The 24,735-nt window shown below is 40.5% G+C and overlaps 1 protein-coding gene across 1 annotated transcript; it reads right to left on the reverse strand.

The window, feature by feature from the left end:
• Window positions 1–1,374: 1,374 nt before the first annotated feature.
• Window positions 1,375–24,339, reverse strand: si:zfos-911d5.4 (uncharacterized). Its single transcript, XM_053639941.1, has 7 exons — window positions 24,272–24,339; window positions 22,851–23,036; window positions 22,034–22,134; window positions 21,725–21,876; window positions 19,252–19,480; window positions 17,945–18,165; window positions 1,375–2,777 (listed from the first exon to the last, which is right to left on the reverse strand). The coding sequence occupies exons 2-7, from the start codon at window positions 23,015–23,017 to the stop codon at window positions 2,595–2,597; spliced, it is 1,053 nt and encodes a 350-aa protein (XP_053495916.1). The 5' UTR covers window positions 23,018–23,036; window positions 24,272–24,339; the 3' UTR covers window positions 1,375–2,594.
• Between the last annotated feature and the right edge of the window lie 396 nt (window positions 24,340–24,735).

The raw sequence follows: 24,735 nt of genomic DNA on the forward strand, positions 1-24,735 counted from the left end.
GAAACATAAAGAAAAGGGCAAAGTGTACTTTTGGGGCCCTGGGATGAGTGACAGCTTGTAAAACATCAATATTACTAGTTATTATACCTGCTTGATTCTGATTGGTCAGAATGTGTCAGGTTTATATTCTAATACGTTATCGTTTCTATAGCAACAACTCGTTCGTAGGAACCCGTACGATGGATTTAAAAACCTGTACGATCGTCGGATATGAGGTTTTCTGTAAGGAGACGTTTCTTCAACATTCATGGAAGGAAGGAGTCTCCAGTTTCAGCGCTTTACTTTTGTGTAACGAAGCTGTCGAAAGGCGTTTCCGCTTTTTTGTTTGAATTCTATTTTATTATTTTTATTATTATTTCCGTCTAAAGAGATCGAACAAAACACGAGGGAATGACAGGAATGGGGAACTTTTTCTTTTTGAGGACGTTCCACAAACTCTAAAATGAAATGCGACCGCAAACGGATAAAAAGTACGACGTGTCGTCCTTTAACGAATGGAAGGTTGTAACCTTTGCTGCGGTGTAAAAGGAATTAAAGGCGTCAGGACGTGCTGCCATAGGAAGATCGTGGAGTTCATGCTGCGTCGCTCCACCCCCGTCGTCGTGTAGTTTCCTGACGTAGTTTAGTTTAACCCTCCACTGCTATCACTGCTACTTTATCGTGATACACGTCTGATCTGATGTATCGTCACACTCCTGGTCTGAGCTTTGTATTGTTGTTGTTGTTTTTTTTTTACGAGACTGCAGTGTTAACGCTCGCTGCAAATGAAACCACAGAGACTTGACAAAAGCCCTCGATTCGCTTCAACCCTCCTGTTTCCAGACGTATGACTTGCAAATTTCGGCGTCATTACGCGCACCGGGCCAATCGGCAGGTCCGACTCGCTGACAGATATGCAAATCGGTCCACTCCATCCACTTCACTCCTTTGATTCGGGGCCAATTAAAGCAAATGCTGCTCGGCGTGTATAATGAAGTGGCTGTGCTGCGGCGACTTGCCCGACTGGATAAATGAACGCTTATTGATCTTTCTTTAGTGTCTATTGATAGCATCCTGCACTGAAAGACTCCAAAACAAATGGGCGTTTAAGAGACGAGGCCCCCCGCCCCCATTACCCCCCCACCCCACCCCACCCCACTCCGCCCCGGCCGTGCGGCTACGCTAATAACACATGATATTAACAACAAAAGCGGAGAAGTCTCCATGAGAAAGGTTTGTAATTAGCAATCACGGCACTTAGAGCTTTTTAAAGTTGACGCAGCTGATGATGATGGTGATGATGGTGATGATGATACGAAACAAAAGAAAACTCGGAGCGTACGAGAAGCAGCGTCCTGATTGATTAATAATAGCCGTCTTGTGGGGAAAGGGAATAACAGGAGAAATCACCATGAGAGATGTAAATAAAATGCAGAAAGGGGGAAATAGCTGCACTTGAGACACTTAACAGGAGATAAACATTTAAACAAAGACGAGGCCGAGGCGTCTCCCCGAGCGAAACAGGTGCCGTGTGCCTCTCCGGTCGGAGCTGCGGCTCCAGCCTGTGGCCATGTTGTTTTTAAAAGCGCTCCTCACACCCTGTAAATCAAACTAAACGCATAATGGACATGGTAAGTAGTTCATTTTAAAATCAATGGCACTAATTCAGTTTGCGGCAGAGATACCGGATGAGCAGATGGAGTTCAGACTCGTCTTTTACACTTCACGTACATGCTCCTGACTCTCAGGGTTAATAAGCATTCAACCGCCCAGGTGAAATTATCATTATCATTATTATCATTATTATTATTATTATTATTACTTTTTTTTATTGATAGCTTGTTAGAAATACATAAAAGCCCTTCTCTTTTCTGTTTTATACTCTGACTTTTTTTTTTTTTTGCAATTTGTGAACTAATCCTTAACGTCAAGGGTAAATAATCATTATTATTATTATTATTATTATTATTATTATTATTATTATCATTATTACTGTTGTTATAACTTATCATTTTATTTTTTATGGATCACTTGTTAGATTTATTTTTTAAAAAGCCTTTTCTTTTCTGGTTTATATTCTAATATTTACTTTCTTTAAGAAAATATAATAAAAATAATATAAAATAAAAGTTGTCTTTTGATGTTTGATTTTTTTAATTACTCTAAAGGGTAAATAATCGTTCTATTATTATAATGATTATAACTATTACTATTATTATTATTATTATTATTATTATTATTATTATTATTATTGTTGTTGTTGTTGTTGTTTTACTTTTTTCTAATCTTTTCCTTTCCACATTATGTACTGATTGATTTTTTTTTTTTCATCTTTTGAATTTCTTTTATTTCTACTTGTGTGATCCTTCTTCTTCTTCTTCTTCTTCTTCTTCTTCTTCATACTAACATTTGTTCCTTTTCGGCATTATATTCAGATTCCCCCCCAATTTTGTTCTTTTGTTTCCGCCTGTGCACTAATCATTCTGTGATCATTCTCGCCACAGACCCTCCCCACATTATACTCTGATGTTTATCAGAATCCTAGCGATCGTTGACGAATGCAGCACTTATTTGTGTTAGAACAAAATGTTTTTTTTTTATTAAACCTAACATGTTTAAATCAACACTGTGTAAGATAGAGGACGCCGAGGACGCCGATGACCTCGACGCACCACCTGAGCTTCGTCTGCGCGGGTCTCTGAGCGCGGCTCTTCTTCTCGCTGTGTGGTATGGAAGAGTGCGTGGAAAAGCCGGCGTGGTCCACTGAGTAGCCTCCCTGAGTAGTGCGCACTTCCGTCCTGTAATCATGTACACTCAGATCTAATAGCTTTAAATCATCATGAAGCATGATGTTTTACTTTCCACTAAAAAATATACACACATACGTATATATATATATATATATATATATATATATATATATATTGTTGATATACTGTAATAGTTGAATGGGTTTGTTTGATGGGTGTCAAAACTTTTAACCCTATAAAGCCCCAAGACCTGCAAATGTAAATACATGCACTTCCTATTAGTCTTCTCTGAACTTCCTGTTACACCACAGCGCTGCTGAATTCTCAATTCTGATTGGTCAGAAGGTGTTGGTTAAGACTCGTTAACACTAGCACACAGCAGAAGGAGTAAATCGCTCCGTGTCGTGCAGTTCGAGTGAAATAATCAACGCCCGGGCGGTGCGATGAAGCCGGGGTACTGTTACCACCCCGAAGTTGATTATTTCCCTATAACAGCACGCCCCCCATGTGTTTTATTCCTTTTACACCACAGCAGTTTACCAATCTGAAAAAAAGATACTTGTGTTTTTTTTTATCCGTTTATAGTTACATTTCTTGTTCTGGAACGTCCGTGAAACATGTTCTCACTTAGCTCTCGCAGATATAAACGGTCGCTCCGTCACCAGCCTCTCTTTATTTTTTTCGCTCTCTTTGACGTTAATAAGAGAAAAAGGTCAATTTACAGCTTTACCTCTGACTGGCACTGGAGACTCCTTACGTACACGTTACAGAAACGTTTCCTTACACGTATCAAGACGTACACGCTTTTTTCAAATTTGTTTACTGTACAAGTCCGTGTGAACGAGCTGTTACTATAGAAACGACATCAGGCGTTGAAATAAACCTGCGCTACTGTCAGAGCTGCTGTTACAGGATATTCATCGACACCTTCTGACCAATCAGAATCCAGAACTCAACAGCGCCGTGGAAGAATTAGCTGTAAATGAAATGCCTAAAAGATCCCGGAATATCTCAGCGTATTAATGGTAGTTTAGTGTAAAGAAATCATACGGGACGTTATTACAACAACTTCTTTTTTTATTCATTTACAGTAACGTTCCTTTCCTTTGATTCTGTTGAGACGAGCCTGATTTGGAAGTCTAACGGAACCGGGTGAAATGAAAGCAGTTCCTGGTCACGGACTCGTTGAATGCGTTTAGCTTCTTTTCCTTGCTAACGAGCTCGTCGCGGGTTTGTTCGGAGAGCTCGTGTCGTGTGCAGGAAGGTGAGCGTGTCGGACCGTCGCCACGGATACGTTTCAGGATAAATTTCCTAATTGAACCGGTCGGGGATACTCGAACGCTAATTTGACCGCCGCTCGCGTTCCTTCCGTCATCGCCTAGCGCCGAGTGACGCGCGAGAGAGACGAGCGTGCTCACGCCGAACGAGGCGGCACAAAAGCCGGAGGAGAGATCGGCGCTAATGAATAGCATCACAGAAAAGAGCAGAGAAGATTCGTGCTGGATCACAGTTTAACTGCAGAAGCAGTGCTCACAGACTCACGTGTGTGTGTGTGTGTGTGTGTGTGTGTGTGTGTGTGTGTTCTGTTTGAGAAGATCTTAAATCTTCACACCAGGAACCATAAAGAACCTTTTAAAGACATGCTGCCTACCCAGGGAACCTCCTAAGTGGACGATATTTTAAGAAGCGTATCAATTATGGATTTTTACTCCATGGCGCTGTTGAGTTCTGGATTCTGATTGGTCAGAAGGTGTCGATGAATTTCCTGTAACAGCAGCTCTGACAGTAGCGCAGGTTTATATTAACGCCTGATATCGTTTCTATAGTAACAGCTCGTTCTGTAACTTTATGTTTGTGGTTTCTCTGTAACATGACAAGCTGTGGTTTTTATTTTATTTTATTAAATCGAGAGAGAGAGAGAGAGGGAGAGAGAGAGGGAGAGAGGGAGAGAGAGAAAAAGAGAGAGAGAGAGACGTTAAATGTAACTATAAACAGATTAAAAATTATGAGGTTATTTTTTCAATAACTAAAAAAACCTATAATCGTTCGGTCGGATGTTCACTCTGTAAATAACTTGGGACAGAGAGCTGTCAATCAAGCACGCTCATTAGAATATTAGGCCCTGCCCACATTCGACAGCTACGTTATTTAGTTATTACAGCTTTTATTTCATTTCTGTCGTCTATTTTTTCCCCAATTTAATTTTACACCAACTCCTGTTCTAAGCACACACACACACACACACACACACACACACACACACACACACACATATACTGGAAAGCCAATAGACGGTCGTTAAGCAGCAGCGAGAAAACCAGTTTAAGCCGCTTTCCGGCAAACGCTCGCATCTTCCGCCCTGTTGACATGCGCTTTGAGAAATCACATGATTTCCCCGTCATGGCAAGCTGTCAATTAAGCTGCAATCTTTGTAACAACATAAAGCAGTGGCTCTCTCTCTCACACACACACACACACACGCACACACACGCACACACACACACACACACACACGAACAGCAGAAGCAACTGCAGCAGCTCTGGACTGAGACTGAACTGTGTGTTTTATGAATTGTATGTTTGTGCTGCGTGCCTCATCATCAGAAGCAGAACAGAACCACAATACTGCTCTTACACACACACACACACACACACACACACACACACACACACACACAGAGCAGATGAATGGAGCCTTCAGAGAGCAGCCATTAACAATTTCTGCTGTGTGTTATCTCTGACAAGACACACACACACACACACACACACACACGTTTATGATCTTAAGCTCCCATTAAAGTGCTTGTGCAAAGAAAATGAGGAAAAAACAGAAGCAATGGTGTTTTTGTGTGTGTGTGTGTGTGTGTGTGTGTGTATTTTCCCAATGAACAATATTTTGACCAACTCTTATATAAATCTTATATTAAAAGTCTTTATGGTAAGTAAGGAATAAAATAATCGATGACAGGGTGGTGTGATGAAGCGGAGTTACTCATGTTGATTCTTTTCCTGTAACAGCACGCCCTGAAGGGTTTTACTCCTCTGATACCACACCAAGACTCCAAGACAACAAGACACCGAGACACCAAGACTCCAAGACAACAAGACACCAATAATCCAAGACAACAAGACACCAAGACTCCAAGAATCCAAGACTCCAAGACTCCAAGACTCCAAGACTCCAAGACAACAAGACACCGAGACACCAAGACTCCAAGACAACAAGACACCAATAATCCAAGACAACAAGACACCAAGAATCCAAGACACCAAGACACCAAGACTCCAAGACAACAAGACACCGAGACACCAAGACTCCAAGACAACAAGACACCAATAATCCAAGACAACAAGACACCAAGAATCCAAGACACCAAGACTCCAAGACAACAAGACACCGAGACACCAAGACAACAAGACACCAAGAATCCGAGACACCAAGACTCCAAGACAACAAGACTACAAGACAACAAGACACCAAGAATCCAAGACACCAAGACTCCAAGACAACAAGACACCAAGAATCCAAGACACCAAGACTCCAAGACACCAAGACACCAAGAATCCAAGACACCAAGAATCCAAGACTCCAAGACACCAAGACACCAAGACACCAAGAATCCAAGACACCAAGAATCCAAGACTCCAAGACAACAAGACTCCAAGACACCAAGAATCCAAGACACCAAGAATCCAAGACTCCAAGACAACAAGACTCCAAGACACCAAGAATCCAAGACACCAAGAATCCAAGACAACAAGACACCAAGAATCTAAGACATGAAGAATCCAAGACTCCAAGACAACAAGACTCCAAGACTCCAAGACACCAAGAATCCAAGACACCAAGACACCAAGACTACAAGACAACAAGACTCCAAGACTCCAAGACACCAAGACATTAAGACCTAACCTCTGACTGTTAGCATAATTACACTCCTCTGTCCTGAAGATGTCAGAAAACATCCGGCTTTACCTCTGCCTGTTACGACGCGCTGACACTGGAGACTCCTTACAGAAAACGTCACCGTATCAACCATTACACACCTTTTGTAATACATCTACAGTATGTGAGGCCTTGTTTTTACATTGGCTAAAATCCAGCGCAGCTCAGACGACAACAACAACACCACACGCGCACACACACACACACACACACGTTACATCGGGCTTTCCCTCCACCTGTTTGTTTTTACACACGCTTCACATTTGCACATTAAAAACTTCTCTCTTGTGTGAGCTGGAAAAGTCGTCTACGTTCGTTCCTGCAGAACGAACTGCAATGAATAAAACATTTATTATGGCGGGGTGACCAATAAGGATGAAGCTTAAATCCAGATTAAATCAAGGTTTATCTAATAATTCTGTTACATCAAACTTTAAACCTTGCTTACATTTAAACCATCCATTTAATCCTGGGTTTAATTTCACAATAAACCCGGATTAACTATAATCTTGTTGCTCCATCACTTTAAACTCAGATTTAAATTTCCGTCAGGGATTAAATGTAAACTTGCTACTGAGGAGGTTTAAACTGTCAAAATGGCAGCACTTATTTGGTGGCTTGGAGAAAGTGAAAGAGGGACAGTCTCAACCCTCTCGAGTTTTAGGATGGTGCTGAACAGGAACCGACTCAGCCGTACCACCCCATGCTCCAGCTTTTAATAGCCTTGCGCTTTTACGCTACTGATTGTTTCCAAATGGTGGATGGGGACCTCGTTGGAGTACATAGATCAACCACGAGCAGAACTGCTGGAAGAGCACCAGGGGCGATTGACGCTAAAATGGGCGTGTCAGAGCCGGGGTGAAATATCACACACGAGTCACCGTGAGTTTCTTTCGACGGTGGAAAGCGACCCAAACAACACCGAGGGCGCCAATACTTTATTCGTAACGAAAACAGAACGTCACGTCGAAACAGAAATAGCACTTACCGATTTAAGAATCACATATGCACTGTATCGTGTGCTAGGTAGGGTGTATAATGCTATTAAGTTACACCCTATGTAGTGAGCACATGTAGTGAATAGAACTGAACGTCATTACTGTGGGTAAGATGACCACACAGGTGGCGTATTTAATACCGGAACAAAACGTTTTACTGTCCCGTGTGTGTGTGTGTGTGTGTGTGTGTGTGTGTGTGTGTGTGTGTGTTTGAGAGGACAGAGGACAGAGACGCCGCGTCTGTCGGATGGCGCTGTGCATCTCGCCGTCTCTGAAGCTCAAGTGCTTAATGCATTATGGATCGTCTCTGGCGGGCGGCGGAGCGAGGCGGGATCGATATTCCGCAGTGTTCCTTTTCCCTTGTAGCGGATCCTTTTTCCTTTTCAGAGCTCGGATAACAAAAAGAGCCTCTAATAAAACCATCAATTTATTACACGCACGCAGGATTTACTTACACGTCCGCAGGGGACGTACGCATTAGCATACACTATATCTGCTACTGTGACTGGCAGCATCACACACACACACACACACACACACACACACACAGACACTTTGCCACCTCAACAACATTAAAGAGAAAGACAAATAGGGGGGGAAAAAAAAGAAGAAAAACCTTACAATATCCTGGTTGCATAAGTATACACACCCCTTAACTAACACTTAGTTTTTGCTTGTAATTCGGCACTCAGTGTTTTTCTGGAAGAGTCTCTCGACTTCGCACATCTTCGTTTAGTCGTTTTATCCCGCTCTTCCTTGCAAGAATGCTCCAGATCTATCAATCACAGAGTGAGCGGATCTCCTGTACGCAGCCGTATTCAAGTCATTCCACACGTTCTGGACACGGATCTGTGCTCAGACCGGGCCGCTCCAAAACGCTCATGATCTTCTTCTGGAGCCGCTCCTTTGTTGACTTGGATTTGGGCTTCGGGTTTATCATTGTGGAAGGTCGAATTTTTCTTCATCTTCAGCTGTATTTGGAGCTACGATGATGATGATGATGACGATTCCCTCTGTCTTGACTACAACCCCAGTCCCAGCTGAACTGAAGCAGCTCCATAGCGTGATGCTGCCACCACCGTGCTTCACCGTGGGTATAGTGTCCTTTGGGTGATAAGCCGTCCAAACATATCTTTTAGAATTACGGAAAAAAAGTTCTACCTTGGTCTCATCAGCTCATAACACATTATATATACCACGTGGTTTGGGGTGATCTAGGCGACTTCCCCATAGGCCAGACATGTGAAGAATACGAGATACTGTTGTCACATGCAGGGAGTGACCAATACTCGCCAGATATTCACTTTTCTGAAGGGACGTTCTGTCCTTGGTGATGTCACTGTAGTGCTCCATTATCTCCACTTGCTGATGATGGCCTTCACAGTGGTCCATGGTACATCTAGTATTTTTGAAATTCCTCTGTAACCGTCTCCTGACTCATACCTTTCCACAGTGGAATCCTCTACATGACCTGTAAACTCTTTGGCTTCAGCAGTCGGATAAAACCAAGAAGAGAATCATACAGAAACAGATCTTTAATCGAGGTTAATCAGAACGTGTGAATTCTGAGCACAGTCACATGACCCATTATAAAAGGGCGTGTATACTTATGCAACCAGGTTATTGTACGATTTTTCAGACAGACAGACAGAAAAACAGCAGACACTCTCCATCTGCTGCCAGTTTTGTATGTGTCTGTTCTTTTAACGTTCTATAAATTATTATGATGATGATTATTATTATTGTTAGGCTTATTAAAATTATTATTATGCTTATTCTTCTTCTTATTATTATTATTATTATTGTTATTACTATTGTTATTATTAAGCTTATTACGATTATTATCATTATTATTGTCATTGTTATGATTATTATGCATATTACTATCATTATTATTATTATTATTATTAGTAGTAGTAGTAGTAGTAACAGTAGTAGTATTTTGTTGTTATTATTATTGTTATTATTATTATTATTATTGTTATTATTATTATTGTTATATAAACAGCAGGTTTGGTGTTCCTGTAAGTGAAAGGCCGTATTAATGGTGTAATGCTGATCCACAACACAGCATCAATTTACAAATATTTCTTTAAAATAGCAGATGATATTTTAACACAGCATCTCCCCCCGGAGAGCAGAGGGGACCCTGGGGAGGGTCGGGGGGGCCTGCGGGGCGAAGGGGTGAAGTGGGGGGGCAGAGCAGATGTCATACAGATGGATTTGTAATGGAGGATTTTGGAGCACTGAGCTGATGGACAGGATGGTCTGATGGTCTCAGTGGAGTAAAATCTGTTCTGTTTCATGTTAAACTCTGATCAATCATGTGAACATGTGTGTGTGTGTGTGTGTGTGTGTGTGATCTGCTGCGAAGAAGCGCTACATGATGACATCATCAAAAAGCGCCAAACGAACACATGCACAGTCATCAGTCTGTTTCTGTCCTTTATAAGTCCAGGTCATGCAGAGGTTACAAGTGGACATGAGGAGTACGGCCTGTCATTACATACTGACATACTCTCTGTCTGTCTCTCTGTCTGTCTGTCTCTCTGTCTGTCTGTCTATCATTTTATCTGTCCTTCTAGCTCTGTTTGTCATTTTTTGTTATTGTAGATCTGTTTGTGTGGCTGTCTTTATGTCTTTCTGTCATCTTTTATGTCCATTTTTGTTAGTGTCTGTCACTTACTCTGTCTCTGTCCATCCATCGTCTTGTCTTTCGACTGAGGTTCTGCTGTTTTGTCTGTCTGTCCAAACGGTCTGTATCTGTCCGTATCATTATTATTAGTATGATTACTCTTATTATTCTTATGGATAAACAAATCTGAAACCATATCTATCCATCTATCTATCTATCTATTTATCTGTCTATCTGTCTATCTATCTATCTGTCTATCTATCTAACTGGAGTGTAAAAGCTTCAGTAAACCTCAACTTGGCTCCAGATTGGCCTGTAAGGCGAGAATCTCCCAAAACTCTGTGACCTCTGACCTCTCACAGTCTTTAGCCTTGACTTCACTCTGTCAACATGGCAGTAAGTATTGTTCTGTTTGACAGAGAGCAAATTAAACACCACCCTGAGCCCTCGTCTCTCCCTCCCTCCCTCCCTCCCTCCCTCTCTCTCTCTCTCTCTCTCTCCCTCCCTCTCTCTCTCCCTCTCCCCATCTATCTCTGCTAATTCAATATTCTCAAAAGGTTTTTTTTTACTCTTACACTGAAAATCTGGTATCGTAACTTTAAAACAAACCCTTTCCCCTAATATCATCTCTATTTTATCCCTTCACCAGATATTTATTTATTTGCTTGTTTTGTACTCGTTTGCTGCAATCGGTTGCTGATCCTCGCCACTTTGCATGCGCAGTGTGCGTCTGGAGTATTTTACTTCATTAGCCAAATCAATTAATTGCCTTCCCGTTACGCAAACTACCCAGAAAGCCCGGAGCAGCCGTCTATTGAGGCAGCGAGGAGGCTCGAAAGGCTGCTTTTAGGCCCGGCATTTACATGCAATTATCTTCTTATACAATTAACTGGATTGGGCTAATGAGCATCTTGCAGGCAGCGAGCGGATTGCGGCCCTGAATGGCAGAGCTGAGTGAGTAATTGCCGGTTCGGCATGGCGATGTTAATGGGAGCGATCTGAAAGGAGGAAAAAAAAAAAAAAAAAAGAAAGTCTGCATCGGAGAAGAGAGGCACTTAGCCGAGCGGGAGAAACAAATATTCAACAGTCAACAACACACAAATCGCTCAGGAGGGGAACGGCGGCCATGTTGTGGTGTCGTGCACAATGAAAACATCAATTAATAAATAAATAAACAGAAAAAACGTAAACAGACTTTTAACGTGGTAATAACAAAACAGCAAAAAATAAATAAATAAATAAATAAAAATGTCATGCCTGAATTAAAATGCTAAGATAATATTTCAGTATACAGTAACCGCATTTTAAGTATTTCTTTAACAATTCTGCATGACACATTGTTAATCTGTATGACAATATGCAAATGAGCTCTCCTGTGGATATTCCGACCAATCACAGACGTTCTAGATGAGTTCTAGATCCTGTGTAGCACAAGGAAACCCATCAATAAACACCTAGACTATTATTAACCCAGAGTTTTTCCCAAATGTAAACTGAATCAAATTAAATACGGTTCTTAGTTTCATCACTTAATTATCACATACGCTTACACGCCATCACGTGACACAGCCCAGTCACGTGAAGCAGCGATTCTAGTGCATTTCAGACACGCACATTATCCGCCCAAACTCGTCCATACGACCGTGAGGACGAGAGCTGGAACGTTTCTGAAACGCGTGCCGCCGACTCGCCTCGAGACAGCTTCGAAAACTCCGAGCAAGCTGCAGTACAGCGCAGCACAAAGCTCACACAATACATTACTCACTTACAGACTATACAGACATGCTGACGGCCATGGAGTCGTGAGTGGGCGGGGCAAAGCAGGGCGTGGTGAGGGTGAGGGTGGAGTCATAGCGAGGTCAGTGTGGTCTGCCTACAGTGAGCTTACGTTTAAAAATAACGCTCTTAACACGTGAACAAAACCCTTTTAAAGTTTTAGGTTCTGTATTTTACTGCACTAATGTGCTGTGATAGAAGTGTTAAGGAAAATGGCATGTTGATCCACCACACAAGACTGAGATAACAGTTTCAATCAGCCATATTTCATATAAATACACTCAGTTTGTCATGACAGCGCTGCCTTTTGAATTTATAAGGGCTATATTTAGGACGTCACGACGCTTCAGGGCAGCATCACGTCCGTAACGTTTTACATCTAGTAACAAGAAGTTAAATTCTATCAACAACCATGAGAACACCATGGGGAGTTACACATGTTATCGTTCTTACAGTATTTGGATAAATGTGTGTGCGTGTGTGTGTGTGAGAGAGAGAGAGAGAGATGAACAGGCGTGAGAATATGTTGTTCACTCAGCTGATTGTTAACGGACACACCTCTCGTGATGACGTGTTTTTCGCACGTGCACCCTCGCTTTTTTTCGGACATCTGTTCAACACAGATCGAATAGCTGCTTCTTTTTTCCTCCTCTTAATAGGTAGAATCCAAAGGACAGGCATTATTAGACGTGGTTCAAACATAACTACTGAAATTGTTAATACTTGTCAGGGGCGTTAGCTGGACTGTTAATCATCCGTGGCTAAGCCCAGATTCTTCGCCGTGAAAAAAAAACATTTAAAAAATGTACAGACTGTTTCCATGCATTTTTCTTTCTTTCTTGGATGTGAGGGCTAATTGCTTAAAAAATTAGAAAATTAGACAAAAAAGTTGGATTTTATGATTAAATTACTGTTTGCAGGACTACCAGACCGATAGAATATAAAACTTTCTGGCTATCTTACACGAGACTAGGCTAGTTTAGTGTCGCTAGCTATGCTATCACTGTATGGGTTTAGCTGCTACAGAGCCATGCAGAGATCGTTAGCTGTACATACGCTCATATCGTGTTCATGTAAACTGGAACTCGTATAGACATTTACACGCCTTGTCTTCCTGCTCAGCGTGAGAGGATGTTAGCGTTTCAGTTTCAACCCCGTTACTAGTGTAAAAAAAGAAATGTTAATGGGTATGCATGTTGTCTCCCAAACACTCGCGTCCCTTTTTTTGTCATGTCCGTAACGCAGGTATATTTCCCTCGTCTAAAATAGAAAACGTGTATAGACTGATATTGCTCTAATGTTTGGATGGGGTTAGGCAAATATAAAAAGATGGTTCAATACACTGATAATTTATTCTCTGAGAATTTATATTTCAAGTGTTGACTGTAAATGTCACGTCAAACCTGGAATTGCTCCTGATGGAACGTATTTATTTATTGTGGATTTAAGCTGGAGATGTTTATCTCTTTCATGTATACTGTATGTAGATTAGCCTGTGTTTTGATTCAGCTCATTGATTAATATTCATTCATTACTTTGATTCATTTTGATTCACTGCTTTGACTTAATTAGATTCATTGTTTTGACTCACTTTGATTCAGTGCATGTGTCCTTTAAATCAGTACATTAATTTGTTTGTTATTGTCTTGATTCATTTTGATTCAGTACATTTACTACTTTGATTCACTATATTGAATAATTTTTTTGATTAATTTTGATTAATTGCTTTGACTCTTTTTGATTCATCACATTTACTATTTTGATTCATTGCACTGAATAATTTTAATTCATTGCACTGATTCATTTTGATTTGTTGCTGTCTCGTTTTAAGTCCGTGCACTGACTAATTTTGATTCATTTACTACTCATTTAAATCACTGTTTGAATTTATTTTAAGTCATTGCACTGATTCATATCGATTCATTGCTTATATGTATTTTACTTCATTGCATGGACTCATTTTGATTCATTGTTTCGACTTGCTTTAATTCAGTGCATGAATTAATTTTGATTCATTGACTGCCCTGACTCACTTTGACTCATTGTACTGATTCAGTTTGATTCGATGCTTTGACTCATTTTGTCTCATTGTATTAAAACCATTGCATTCATTTATTTTGATTCACTTTTGACTAACGTTGTATCAATGCATCGATTCACTTTCAGTTTAAATGAATTTATTTTGACTCACTGCTTTGACATGTATTAATTGTTTGATTTGACTCATTTTGATTCAGTGTATTTCTGTATCTTAAATCATTCAATTCATTTTGGATCACTGCATTGATTCACTTTGATTTTAATTCATTTTGATTCATGATAAATTCAGCGAATCGATTCATTTTCATTCCTTGCACTGATTCATTTAGATTCATTGCTCTGACTCATGTTGCTGTAGTGATGTAACTGATTTTGATGATGTTTTTATGAATATATTAGAATAATTAAGAGCAGTGAGGCTCAGCGACACAGCGCCTGGTCCTCAGCACGTTGTTCTGGGGTGGTGCAGGTGTGAACACAATGCGAGGCTTTTAACAGTTCCTCCTTTCATCACCTCCTCGCTCTTCACACTGAAATTGCGATACAAATACGGCGTTCTGTAAACCAAGCCGTGTGCTTTTGTCCTGCACTCGCCACTCACTGCCTCATAAACACTCCTTTACCTCGCCCAAAAAAGTGGACTGGTGTCATTTACTGACAGTGATTACAAAAGAGGTGATAATATAATAACTCTGTGTGTGTGTGTGTGTGTGTGTGTGTGTGTGTGTGTGTGTGTTTTGAGAGCCTTCAACATGTCCGTCTCGATGCGTTTCACAAACTCGGGTCATTTTAATTAAAATGTTTAGTCATTTAATGCTAAAATGGTGACCAGAGATTATAAAACATAATTAACATTAGGATTCACACACACACACACACACACACACACACACAATGTCAGTGATACTATAACTTGACAGCAGTGCCATCTGTTGGTGAATGAGATAAAAAAAAAAAATCGACGCTGAGTAACAAATGAACACTTTAAACACTGTGTACGCTCTCAATCCTATTTATTTATTTATTTGTGTGTTTATTTATTTAGATTTACAAAATAAAAGTCCACGGTGTATACTAAATATATTCCATATGTCTGAAGATCACTTGTCTCACTATGTACTACATCTCTCTCTCTCTCTGTGTCCGTCTCCCTCTCTCTCTTTATCTCCCTCTCTCCTTTGTCTCACTGTCTCTATCTCTCTTCATCTGTCTCTCTCTCATTGTCTCACTTTATCTCAAATTCTTTATCTGTCTCTCTCTCTCACCATTTCTATCTCTCTTTTTAGAGGTCTCACTTTATCTTTCTCTTCCCTGCCGTACTGTATCTGTCTCTCTCTCACTGTCTCACTTTATCTCTCTCTGTCTTTATCTGTCTCTCTCTCTCACTGTCTCTTTCTCTCTTTGTCGCTGTCTCTCTCGCACTGTCTCACTTTATCTCTCATTCTTTATCTGAGTCTCTCTCTCTTTCTTTAGTCTGTCTCTCTCCCTCTCTCTCTCTCTCTCTCTCTCCCTCTCTTTCTCTCTCTCTCTCCAGGTGTTCAGTGTGTAATGTGTGTAGTTGTGGCTCGTTTTTCAGCAGCAGGCCCGCGGTGTTGTTATTGATTTCTGTAAACAGGACTGTAATGAATGGTCTGTGTATTTCTGCTGCACACCACCTCTCGGTTATTTACTCACTCACTGCCTCCGTGTGTGTGTGTGTGTGTGTGTGAGAGAGAGAGAGAGAGACTCTGTTAATGTCGGTATGATGGAAGCACTAACATTATGACACTGTATCCATATTCGTGCCTGGCCGAAAGGGAAAATGATCTTTTAAACAAAATTTGAGCTTTATTAAAAAAAACAAACAACAACAACAACAACACCCCCCCCCCAAAAAAAAAAAACCAGAGGCAAAGGTTCTGCGTTCAGTTACAGTGAGGGAAAAAAGTATTTGATCCCCTGCTGATTTTGTATGTTTACCCACTGACAAAGAAATGATCAGTCTATAACTTTAATGGTAGATTTATTTGAACAGTGAGAGACAGAATAACAACAAAAAAATCCAGAAAAACGCACATCAAAAATGTTATAAATTGATTTGCATTTTAATGAGGGAAATAAGTATTTGACCCCTCTGCAAAACATGACTTAGTACTTGGTTTAAAAACCCTTGTTGGCAATCACAGAGGTCAGACGTTTCTTGTAGTTGGCCACCAGGTTTGCACACATCTCAGGAGGGATTTTGTCCCACTCCTCTTTGCAGATCTTCTCCAAATCATTAAGGTTTCGAGGCTGACGTTTGGCAACTCGAACCTTCAGCTCTCTCCACAGATTTTCTATGGGATTAAGGTCTGGAGACTGCCTAGGCCACTCCAGGACCTTAATGTGCTTCTTCTTGAGCCACTCCTTTGTTGCCTTGGCCATGTGTTTTGGGTCATTGTCATGCTGGAATATCCATCCATGACCCATTTTCAATGCCCTGTCTGAGGGAAGGAGGTTTTCACCCAAGATTTGACGGTACATGGCCCCGTCCATCGTCCCTTTGATGCGGTGAAGTTGTCCTGTCCCCTTAGCAGAAAAAAAACCCCAAAGCATAATGTTTCCACCTCCATGTTTGACGGTGGGGATGGTGTTCCAGGGGTCATAGGCAGCATTCCTCCTCCTCCAAACACGGCGAGTTGAGTTGATGCCAAAGAGCTCCATTTTGGTCTCATCTGACCTCAACGCTTTCACCCAGTTGTCCTCAGAATCATTCAGATGTTCATTGGCAAACTTCAGACGGGCATGTATATGTGTTTTCTTGAGCAGCGGACCTTGCGCGCGCTGCAGGATTTCAGTCCTTCACGGCGTAGTGTGTTACCAATTGTTTTCTTGGTGACTATGGTCCCAGCTGCCTTGAGATCATTGACAAGATCGTCCCGTATAGTTCTGGGCTGATTCCTCACTGTTCTCATGATCAATGCAACTCCACGAGGTGAGATCTTGCATGGAACCCCAGGCCGAGGGAGATTGACAGTTCTTTTGTGCTTCTTCCATTTGCGAATAATCGCACCAACTGTTGTCCCCTTCTCACCAAGCTGCTTTGCAATGGTCTTGTAGCCCATTCCAGACTTGTGTAGGTCTACAGTCTTGTCCCTGACATCCTTGGAGAGCTCTTTGGTCTTGGCCATGGTGGAGAGTTTGGAATATGACTGATTGATTGCTTCTGTGGACAGGTGTCTTTTATACAGGTAACAAACTGATATTAGGAGCACTCCCTTTAAGAGTGTGCTCCTAATCTCAGCTCGTTACCTGTATAAAAGACACCTGGGAGCCAGAAATCTTTCTGATTGAGAGGGGGTCAAATACTTTTTTCCCTCATTAAAATGCAAATTAATTTATAAAATTTTTGACATGCGTTTTTCTGGATTTTTTTGTTGTTATTCTGTCTCTCACTGTTCAAATACAACTACCATTAAAATTATAGACTGATCATTTCTTTGTCAGTGGGCAAACGTACAAAATCAGCAGGGGATCAAATACTTTTTTCCCTCACTGTAAGTCACTGAAGTCCTATCACTATATTCATTTATATTGTGTGTGTGTTTGCAAAAGATTGCAAATTAGAAGAAGAAAAAACATAAAAGCAGTTAATGAATTAATTTAATGTACAAACAAATAAACAAATAATCTAAAACACAGACCAGAAATCCATAAATAAACAAATCAATATGAATAGTTAAATGAGATAGATAGATAGATAGATAGAAATGTAAAAAATAAATAAATATTTACTTAATGTCTCTGAATACATACAATTTATTTTTTCTGTTAGTGTGTGTGTGCGCGCGTGTACTCTAACCTGTGGTGTGTGTCCCAGCAGAGCCCACAGTGTGTCAGTACTTAGGCTCCGCCCCCTACTGAACTCCAGCACGTCTGTTTCCTGTCTGTCGATGGCGAGGTGCTGGCAACCCTGAAAATCGCCCTTCAGCTCAGCGCCGCTGCTCAGCCGCACCACGTCCCACGTCCCCAGCCGTCCCAGCACGTCTCTCGCCACCCCCAACTGCCTGAATGACAAGTGACCTGACCAATCAGAATCAGAGAAACGTCAAAACAGATTTGGGGGGCGTGTCTCAAATACCAAATACCATAGAAGATATTGTGATAATTGCAGAGAAAATGCACAAAAACAGTCTGTGCTAGTTCAACTCATTTAGTAGCTAGCTTATAGGCTTCTAGCTAACGAATGTCCTTTATTTCATCACCATATATCACCAAGTATACGAACGAAAAAGCATCCCAATATCAAACACTAACAGATAACACTTTCCATAGCTAAATAAAGTGCTTATAAATGAAGCACATCAAGTGTTCTTCTACGTTTAAATACACTGTGTGTTCACGGCGCTAGCGGTCAGTGCTAGGTTTAAAGATGGTGTTGTTTTAGTTATACAGTGTCTTGTCTTAGCAAATTATCGACACATCTGAGGTACATGTCGATGTTCTAGTTGGTTCTGTGCTATTTACAATGTTACTGTCTTTACACTATCTGTATGAAAGACTGCACGTGTTAGTAACAAATAATTAGTCATCTTGCACTCAATACCCAGCTACAATACAATAGCAGTCAATGCTAAGTGTAATTCCAGTGTCATTTTAGCTAAATTAAGAGATTTTCTTAGAAATTCTGAGGTAAATGTTGATGTTCCGGATGGTTCTGTGACGTTTCCACTGTCGCTCTGTCTTTACACCGTCTGTATAAAAGACTACACATGCTACATGCTAGCTATAAAAATCAATCAATAACCTCAATAATTAACCTGTTTATACACAGTCCATACTTCTATATCGCCTATCAACAGTGTAGCATCAGGTTTTTTCTACGTTCAAGCTCAGTTGTTAGCGGTTAATGCTAAGAACAGTATAATTTCTGACTCTTCTTAATATTCTACCAACACATCTGAGGTAAATGTTGATGTTCCGGATGATTCTGTGACGTTTCCACCGTCGCTCTGTCTTTACATTGTCTGTATAAAAGACTTTCATGAAGCTAAATCATTAGCCTTAGTCATTAGCTACTTTCCACTCGGTGTACATGTTTTCCAGTTGCCTAGTAACTGTGCTCTCATGACACAATGTAGATTTATATAAGACATACGACTCTCTGACCTGAGATCCACGAGGGCGTGATGGCGTCTGCGATCCAGGTGACATAGCCCTCCCTGAGCGAGCGCAGAAATTTCTCCATGTCACCATGAGGGACCAGCTCCTTCCTCTTTTTCAGCTCTTCATCCAGGTGACAGTGCGGTGAGAGGAAGAGGATTCTGGGTAAAAACAGCGTGGGTTTGATGTTCACGCCGCACCGCCGCATGTGGCTGCACAGGTCCCTGGTCTTCATCTGGGAAAACACACAACTTTGGAGTTTCTTTCTTTCATCATTTATCATCATAAGGAGACAAACAAAAATTAAATAAAAAGTTTTACCCCGATTCAAGCGTAGAGTTGCATGTCAATGTTAAGTGTAATTACAGTCTTTTCTTACTGATTTACCAACACTTCTGAGGTAAATGTTGACATTCTAGATGGTTCTGTTTCATTTCTACTCTCACGGTTTCTTTACTTTATCTTAAAAACCACATGCTAGCTAGTAAACTCATAGCCTTAATAATTAACCATGTTCACTGTGTTAGCAGTCGGTGCTAAGTGTAATTACAACGTTGTAACAGTTTACAAAGTCTTTTCTTTGCAATTTCACCACAAATCTGAGGCACATGTTGATGTTCCGGATAGTTCTGCCTCATTTCCACTGTTACCGTGTCTTTACTATGCCTGTATAAAAGACTACACAAGCTACATGCTATCTAGTGAAATCATAGCCTTAATAATTAGCTGAATTGCCTAGCAACAGTGTTTTCATAATTCATAACTGGTATTCTGCGATGTTTACAAACAGTTGCGTGTTCACCGTGTTAGCAGTCAACGCTAAGTATAATTTACTAACACATCTGAGGTAAATGTCGACATTCCGGATGGTTCCGTCTCATTTCCACCGTCACTGCGTCTTTACGCGGTCTCAATAAAAGACTACACATGCTACATGCTAGCTTGCAAAGTCATAGCCTTAATAATTCGCTATCTTACTCCCAGCACCCATAGTTCTGATCCTCTGTCACATTCTGTCCTCATGATTCAAGCACAATGGGTGTTCACATGTTCACATGCGGTTAGCAGTCGATGCTAAGCATAATTACAGTGGCTAATACAGTTCAGTATTTTCTTAGTAATCTGAGGTAATTGTTAAAGAATTTCACACAGCTAAATCATTAGCCTCAGTCACTAGCTAGTGTACACTCAGTGGCCACACTATTTCCGTTGCCTAGTAACAGTGTTTTTACAACTTTGATGTGCGTTTTTAAAACGTCTATCACAACTGGATCAAAACTTTCTGACAGAATAGAACAAGTCCTGGAACAAATTAAATATAGTAGGATTTTTTCCCTTTTTTTGAGCAATAATAATAATAATAATAATAATAATATTAATAATAATAATAATAACATTTCTGACTACATGTAGCAAATGTGACATGTAGATGATTGGTTTAAGTGAACCACCACTGTCCATTTTCCAGGAAGCAGTTGAACCATAAACACGACCTGGTTTAACCTCAGCAGAAGTGTGTGTGAGAGGCCCTTATGGAAAATCATCATCATCATCATCATTATATCAGCCTCAGCAGCAGCACGATGCTCGTCAGCGACCCTGTTTCAATTTATTGCATTTTGCATTTGTTCTATAAGTGCTACTCTACATACGGCGGCAGGTGTTCATAAGTTTATAACTCTTTATGGATATTACAGTTTCCAAGTGCCATAGTTCAGTGCAGCGCTTCATGACTTCTTCAAAAGGAGCCCAACTGGCTGGGTGTCAGAGATAGAGCGTTCTCATAAACATAAACCGCACACGCTGCACTTTTACTTATTTACAAAACACTCGAGCGAGTGTGAGAGCGGGATAATCTGTTTATTGCCGTTTACTTTCGTTTACTTTAGAATGGCGACACAAACAGTGATCACTGACTCCTGAACGAATCCTGAATGACACGTTTGTACGGACCGACTCTTTAATGAATCAGTTAAACCGGCTCACAAGTACTCTAAACTTAATAATAAACTAATTATTAAACGCACTGGTAATTAACAAAGACTTGTCGTTGTTAATACGGTGAACTTTTCTGTAAGAAACCGTTTATTTAACATTTATGGAAGGAGTCTCCAGTCTCAGTTTTCTGACATCTTCAGGACAGAGGGGATGTCTTCAAGAGAGAATAAAAGAGAGGGCTGGTGAGTGTTTATAGCTGCTATAACGTAAGTGAGAACAGGAACTAACTCGTTTCACAAGAATGAATGCAACTATAAACATATAAAGATGTATGATGTGTTATTCTTTAAAAATTTAAATATGTACATTAACTGCTGGCAAACTGCTGTTAAGAGGAATAAAACACTTCAGGATGCGCTGCTGTAGAAAAATCATCAACATCACGGGTATAACAGTAACTCCTTGTAAGTTGTTGATTATTTCTCTATAAGAGCATGACTGAGTGTTTTATTCATTAGCTCTCACAGGAGTGATGTGTTACCGTGATGGACTGCAGGGGGTCGGGGATCTGCTGGATGGACGTGTTAGTGAAGTTCTGCTCCTCCTCTTTCACCTGGATGTGCCAAGTGTTGGGAGCGGGAGCAGAAACCACACCCCTCCATGGCTTTACGTCCATACAGTACACACCGGCACCTGTACACACGTCATGTGTTCACTAAAAGCCCAATTAAGAGCTTCGCGGTTTTCACATCATCTCCTCTATATGCGTGTATACAGTGCAGAAATTAATGAGCTTTTCAGGATCATAGTTCAATAAACAAGAGCTATAAACACATTTACAGAGGCACACCTGTGAGGATGATGAGGTTGATCTCCTGGCGTGATGTCTGAAACTGATTTGGGACACGCAGGTTACAGAAAACGTCTTCTTTCTTCAGCCCACTGAGCCTCCTGGAATTTACAGAAACATTTATTAGACAAATAATACCTCCTAATAAAGGAGGTGTGGTCTCTGTGTCACAGTCCTAATGAAGGAGGCGTGGCCTCTGTGTATTAGTCCTAATAAAATAGGCGTGGCCTCTGTGTCTCAGTACTAATGAAGGAGGCGTGGCATCTGTGTCTCTCAGTCCTAATAAAGGAGGCGTGGCCTCTGTGTCTCTCAGTCCAAATAAAAAAAGGCGTGGCCTCTGTGTCTCAGTCCTAATAAAGGAGGCGTGGCGTCTGTGTCTCAGTCCTAATAAAGGAGGTGTGGTATCTGTGTCTCAGTCCTAATAAAGGAGGTGTGGCCTCCATGGCTCAGTACTAATAAAGGAGGTGTGGCCTCTGTGTCTCAATGCTAATAAAGGAGGCGTGGTCTCCGTGGCTCAGTGCTAATAAAGGAGGTGTGGCCTCTGTGTCTCAGTGCTAATAAAGGAGGCATGGCCTCTGTGTCTCTCAGTCCTAATAAAGGAGTGTCAGTCAGTGACAATATGCTATTTCTGTGCGCATGGTGCAGCTGCTGTAATAAATCGAGGTGACTGGACTCCTCCTGAAGAGGACTCTTAAACCTGAAGCTGTTTCTGCATTAAACTTCATCAGTTCAACAGCTAAATGAAGAAGCGCCTTCCAGATTGTAACACACATTACTATACGACTTAAAGATGAAACACTTTTACAGATGTACTGACCGCACATGTTGCAGAAATTCTTGTAAGCCGGGAATCTTCTCCTCTTTGTTTTTTGCCAGATCCAGACCAGCAGTAGAGGACAGGCTGCTGCTCTGCACACAGCCGCTGGGTTCTCCGGGCCCCGAGGAGAGGTACATGTGGGCCAGTCGACTCCCGAGCTCAAACATTCTCACACGATTAACCCACCTGACACACGACACACAAAATGATATAAAACATATTACAAAAGCAGTGTTGCTGTAGGTATGTGAAAGCTTATTCCTGACACTATCCCACAATGCACCACAACAGGATACGGTCCTAAACATGAACCAGAAAGAAAAAGAGAATATCCAAAATTCACGGTGCTGTTTAAAGAAGAAGACGAGGCCTACACAAGGAACGCCATGTCATTTGGGACACAGCCACAGTACATTAATAATGAAACGTTCACTATTACTACACAGTGCACATGACTGCTCACTGTAGGGAACAGGAGAAGAGGGCGCCATTTTAACACATCACATAAACTAGAAATGAAAATTTAGTCCAAAGTTTTTTTACACAGATACACAATTATTATTAAAAAAATAATATTCACGACATTATTAGTTAATATTTGAAAATGATTTAATAGTATTAAATAATACCTATTATTAACCATATATTTAAAATATTATTTTTAAATATATTTTAATTAGTAACTGATATTAAATTATTTTATTAAATAATATTTACTAACCATTTAATTTTCTAATATTTATACGAGTTAAATCCAGGAATTTTTTTCTGAAATCTGAGATTTCATCTAACCTGGAGGAACAGAAAATATTTATACAAGTATGATCAAATATTTTCTATTATTCATTTCCAATACTTCCAGTATTAAATTATTTTATTAAATAATATTTAATACTCATTTTAATATGTTCAGAAAAGTTTAAAAAGTGACAGGAGTACAATAAACATGTACAGTATTATACAGAAAGCATGAGAATGGACTTGTTAAGTAAAGTAAACATTACACTTAGAACCGTGGCAGTGTGATATAATACTGGTTATTACATATTTAAATAATGTTTACTAATCTAGAAATAATAAACATTGAGCCTAAAGATGTGATGAGCGGGGGGAAATGGAATGAAATAAAGGCATAATGGAAAAATATATCAGCAAACAAACGTGAGGACGATGATATACGAAAGCCAAATAAACAAATAAACAAACAAACAAATACATAAATAAATAAATCCCTATTCGACTCAGAACTTCTTAAATCATAAATTCAACTCAAATCCTTTCACACTGCTCATTTTAAATGAGAATAAAATTCAAAAGTGATTGTACAATCACTTCACACACACACACACACACACACACACACACTAAAACAAAACCTCTCTCTCTCTCTCTCTCTCTCTCTCTCTCTCTAAACTCCTTACCAGAGAATAAAACGATGTAAAGGTCTCTCTGCTCTCTGTTTCAGGAGTATATAGTGTGTGAAAACTCTGCGCAGTGTGATTAATGAAACTGAATCCCTGAAGGTGATTTCACAACTCACTGCTCTTTCCTAGAAAACATGTAAACAACGAACCTCGTGGAGCGCCGTGACGTCACTCCTGTAGTGCGGCCGCGTTTCTGTGGGGTTGCCAGATTGAGCGCGACTACTCTTTATTCTTTTCACTTTTATTGCTATTATAGTATTTTACACCTACTTCAGGGTTTCCCGAAACAGAGCCTTACCCTAAACACTGGTCAACGGCCGTAGCTTTGTCTAAACACCGTTAACAGTGCGTAAGAAGCTGTGGCCTACCAAAAATACCATAAACAGAGGGTTATATAGCTGTGGCCTACCAAAAATACCATAAACAAAGGGTTATATAGCTGTGGCCTACCAAAAATACCA

Source organism: Ictalurus furcatus, chromosome 13, assembly GCF_023375685.1.
Source record: "Ictalurus furcatus strain D&B chromosome 13, Billie_1.0, whole genome shotgun sequence".
NCBI classification, from domain to species: domain Eukaryota; kingdom Metazoa; phylum Chordata; class Actinopteri; order Siluriformes; family Ictaluridae; genus Ictalurus; species Ictalurus furcatus.

Excerpts from the sequence above, each read along its gene's own strand:
- si:zfos-911d5.4 (XM_053639941.1), bottom strand. The coding sequence starts at position 23,017 with ATGTTTGAGCTCGGGAGTCGACTGGCCCACATGTACCTCTCCTCGGGG. Across the intron at positions 19,481-21,724 it reads ACCCCCTGCAGTCCATCACG|ATGAAGACCAGGGACCTGTG; the intron begins GTAACACATCAC and ends GTGTTTTCCCAG. Across the intron at positions 18,166-19,251 it reads CACGCCCTCGTGGATCTCAG|GTCACTTGTCATTCAGGCAG; the intron begins GTCAGAGAGTCG and ends CTGATTGGTCAG.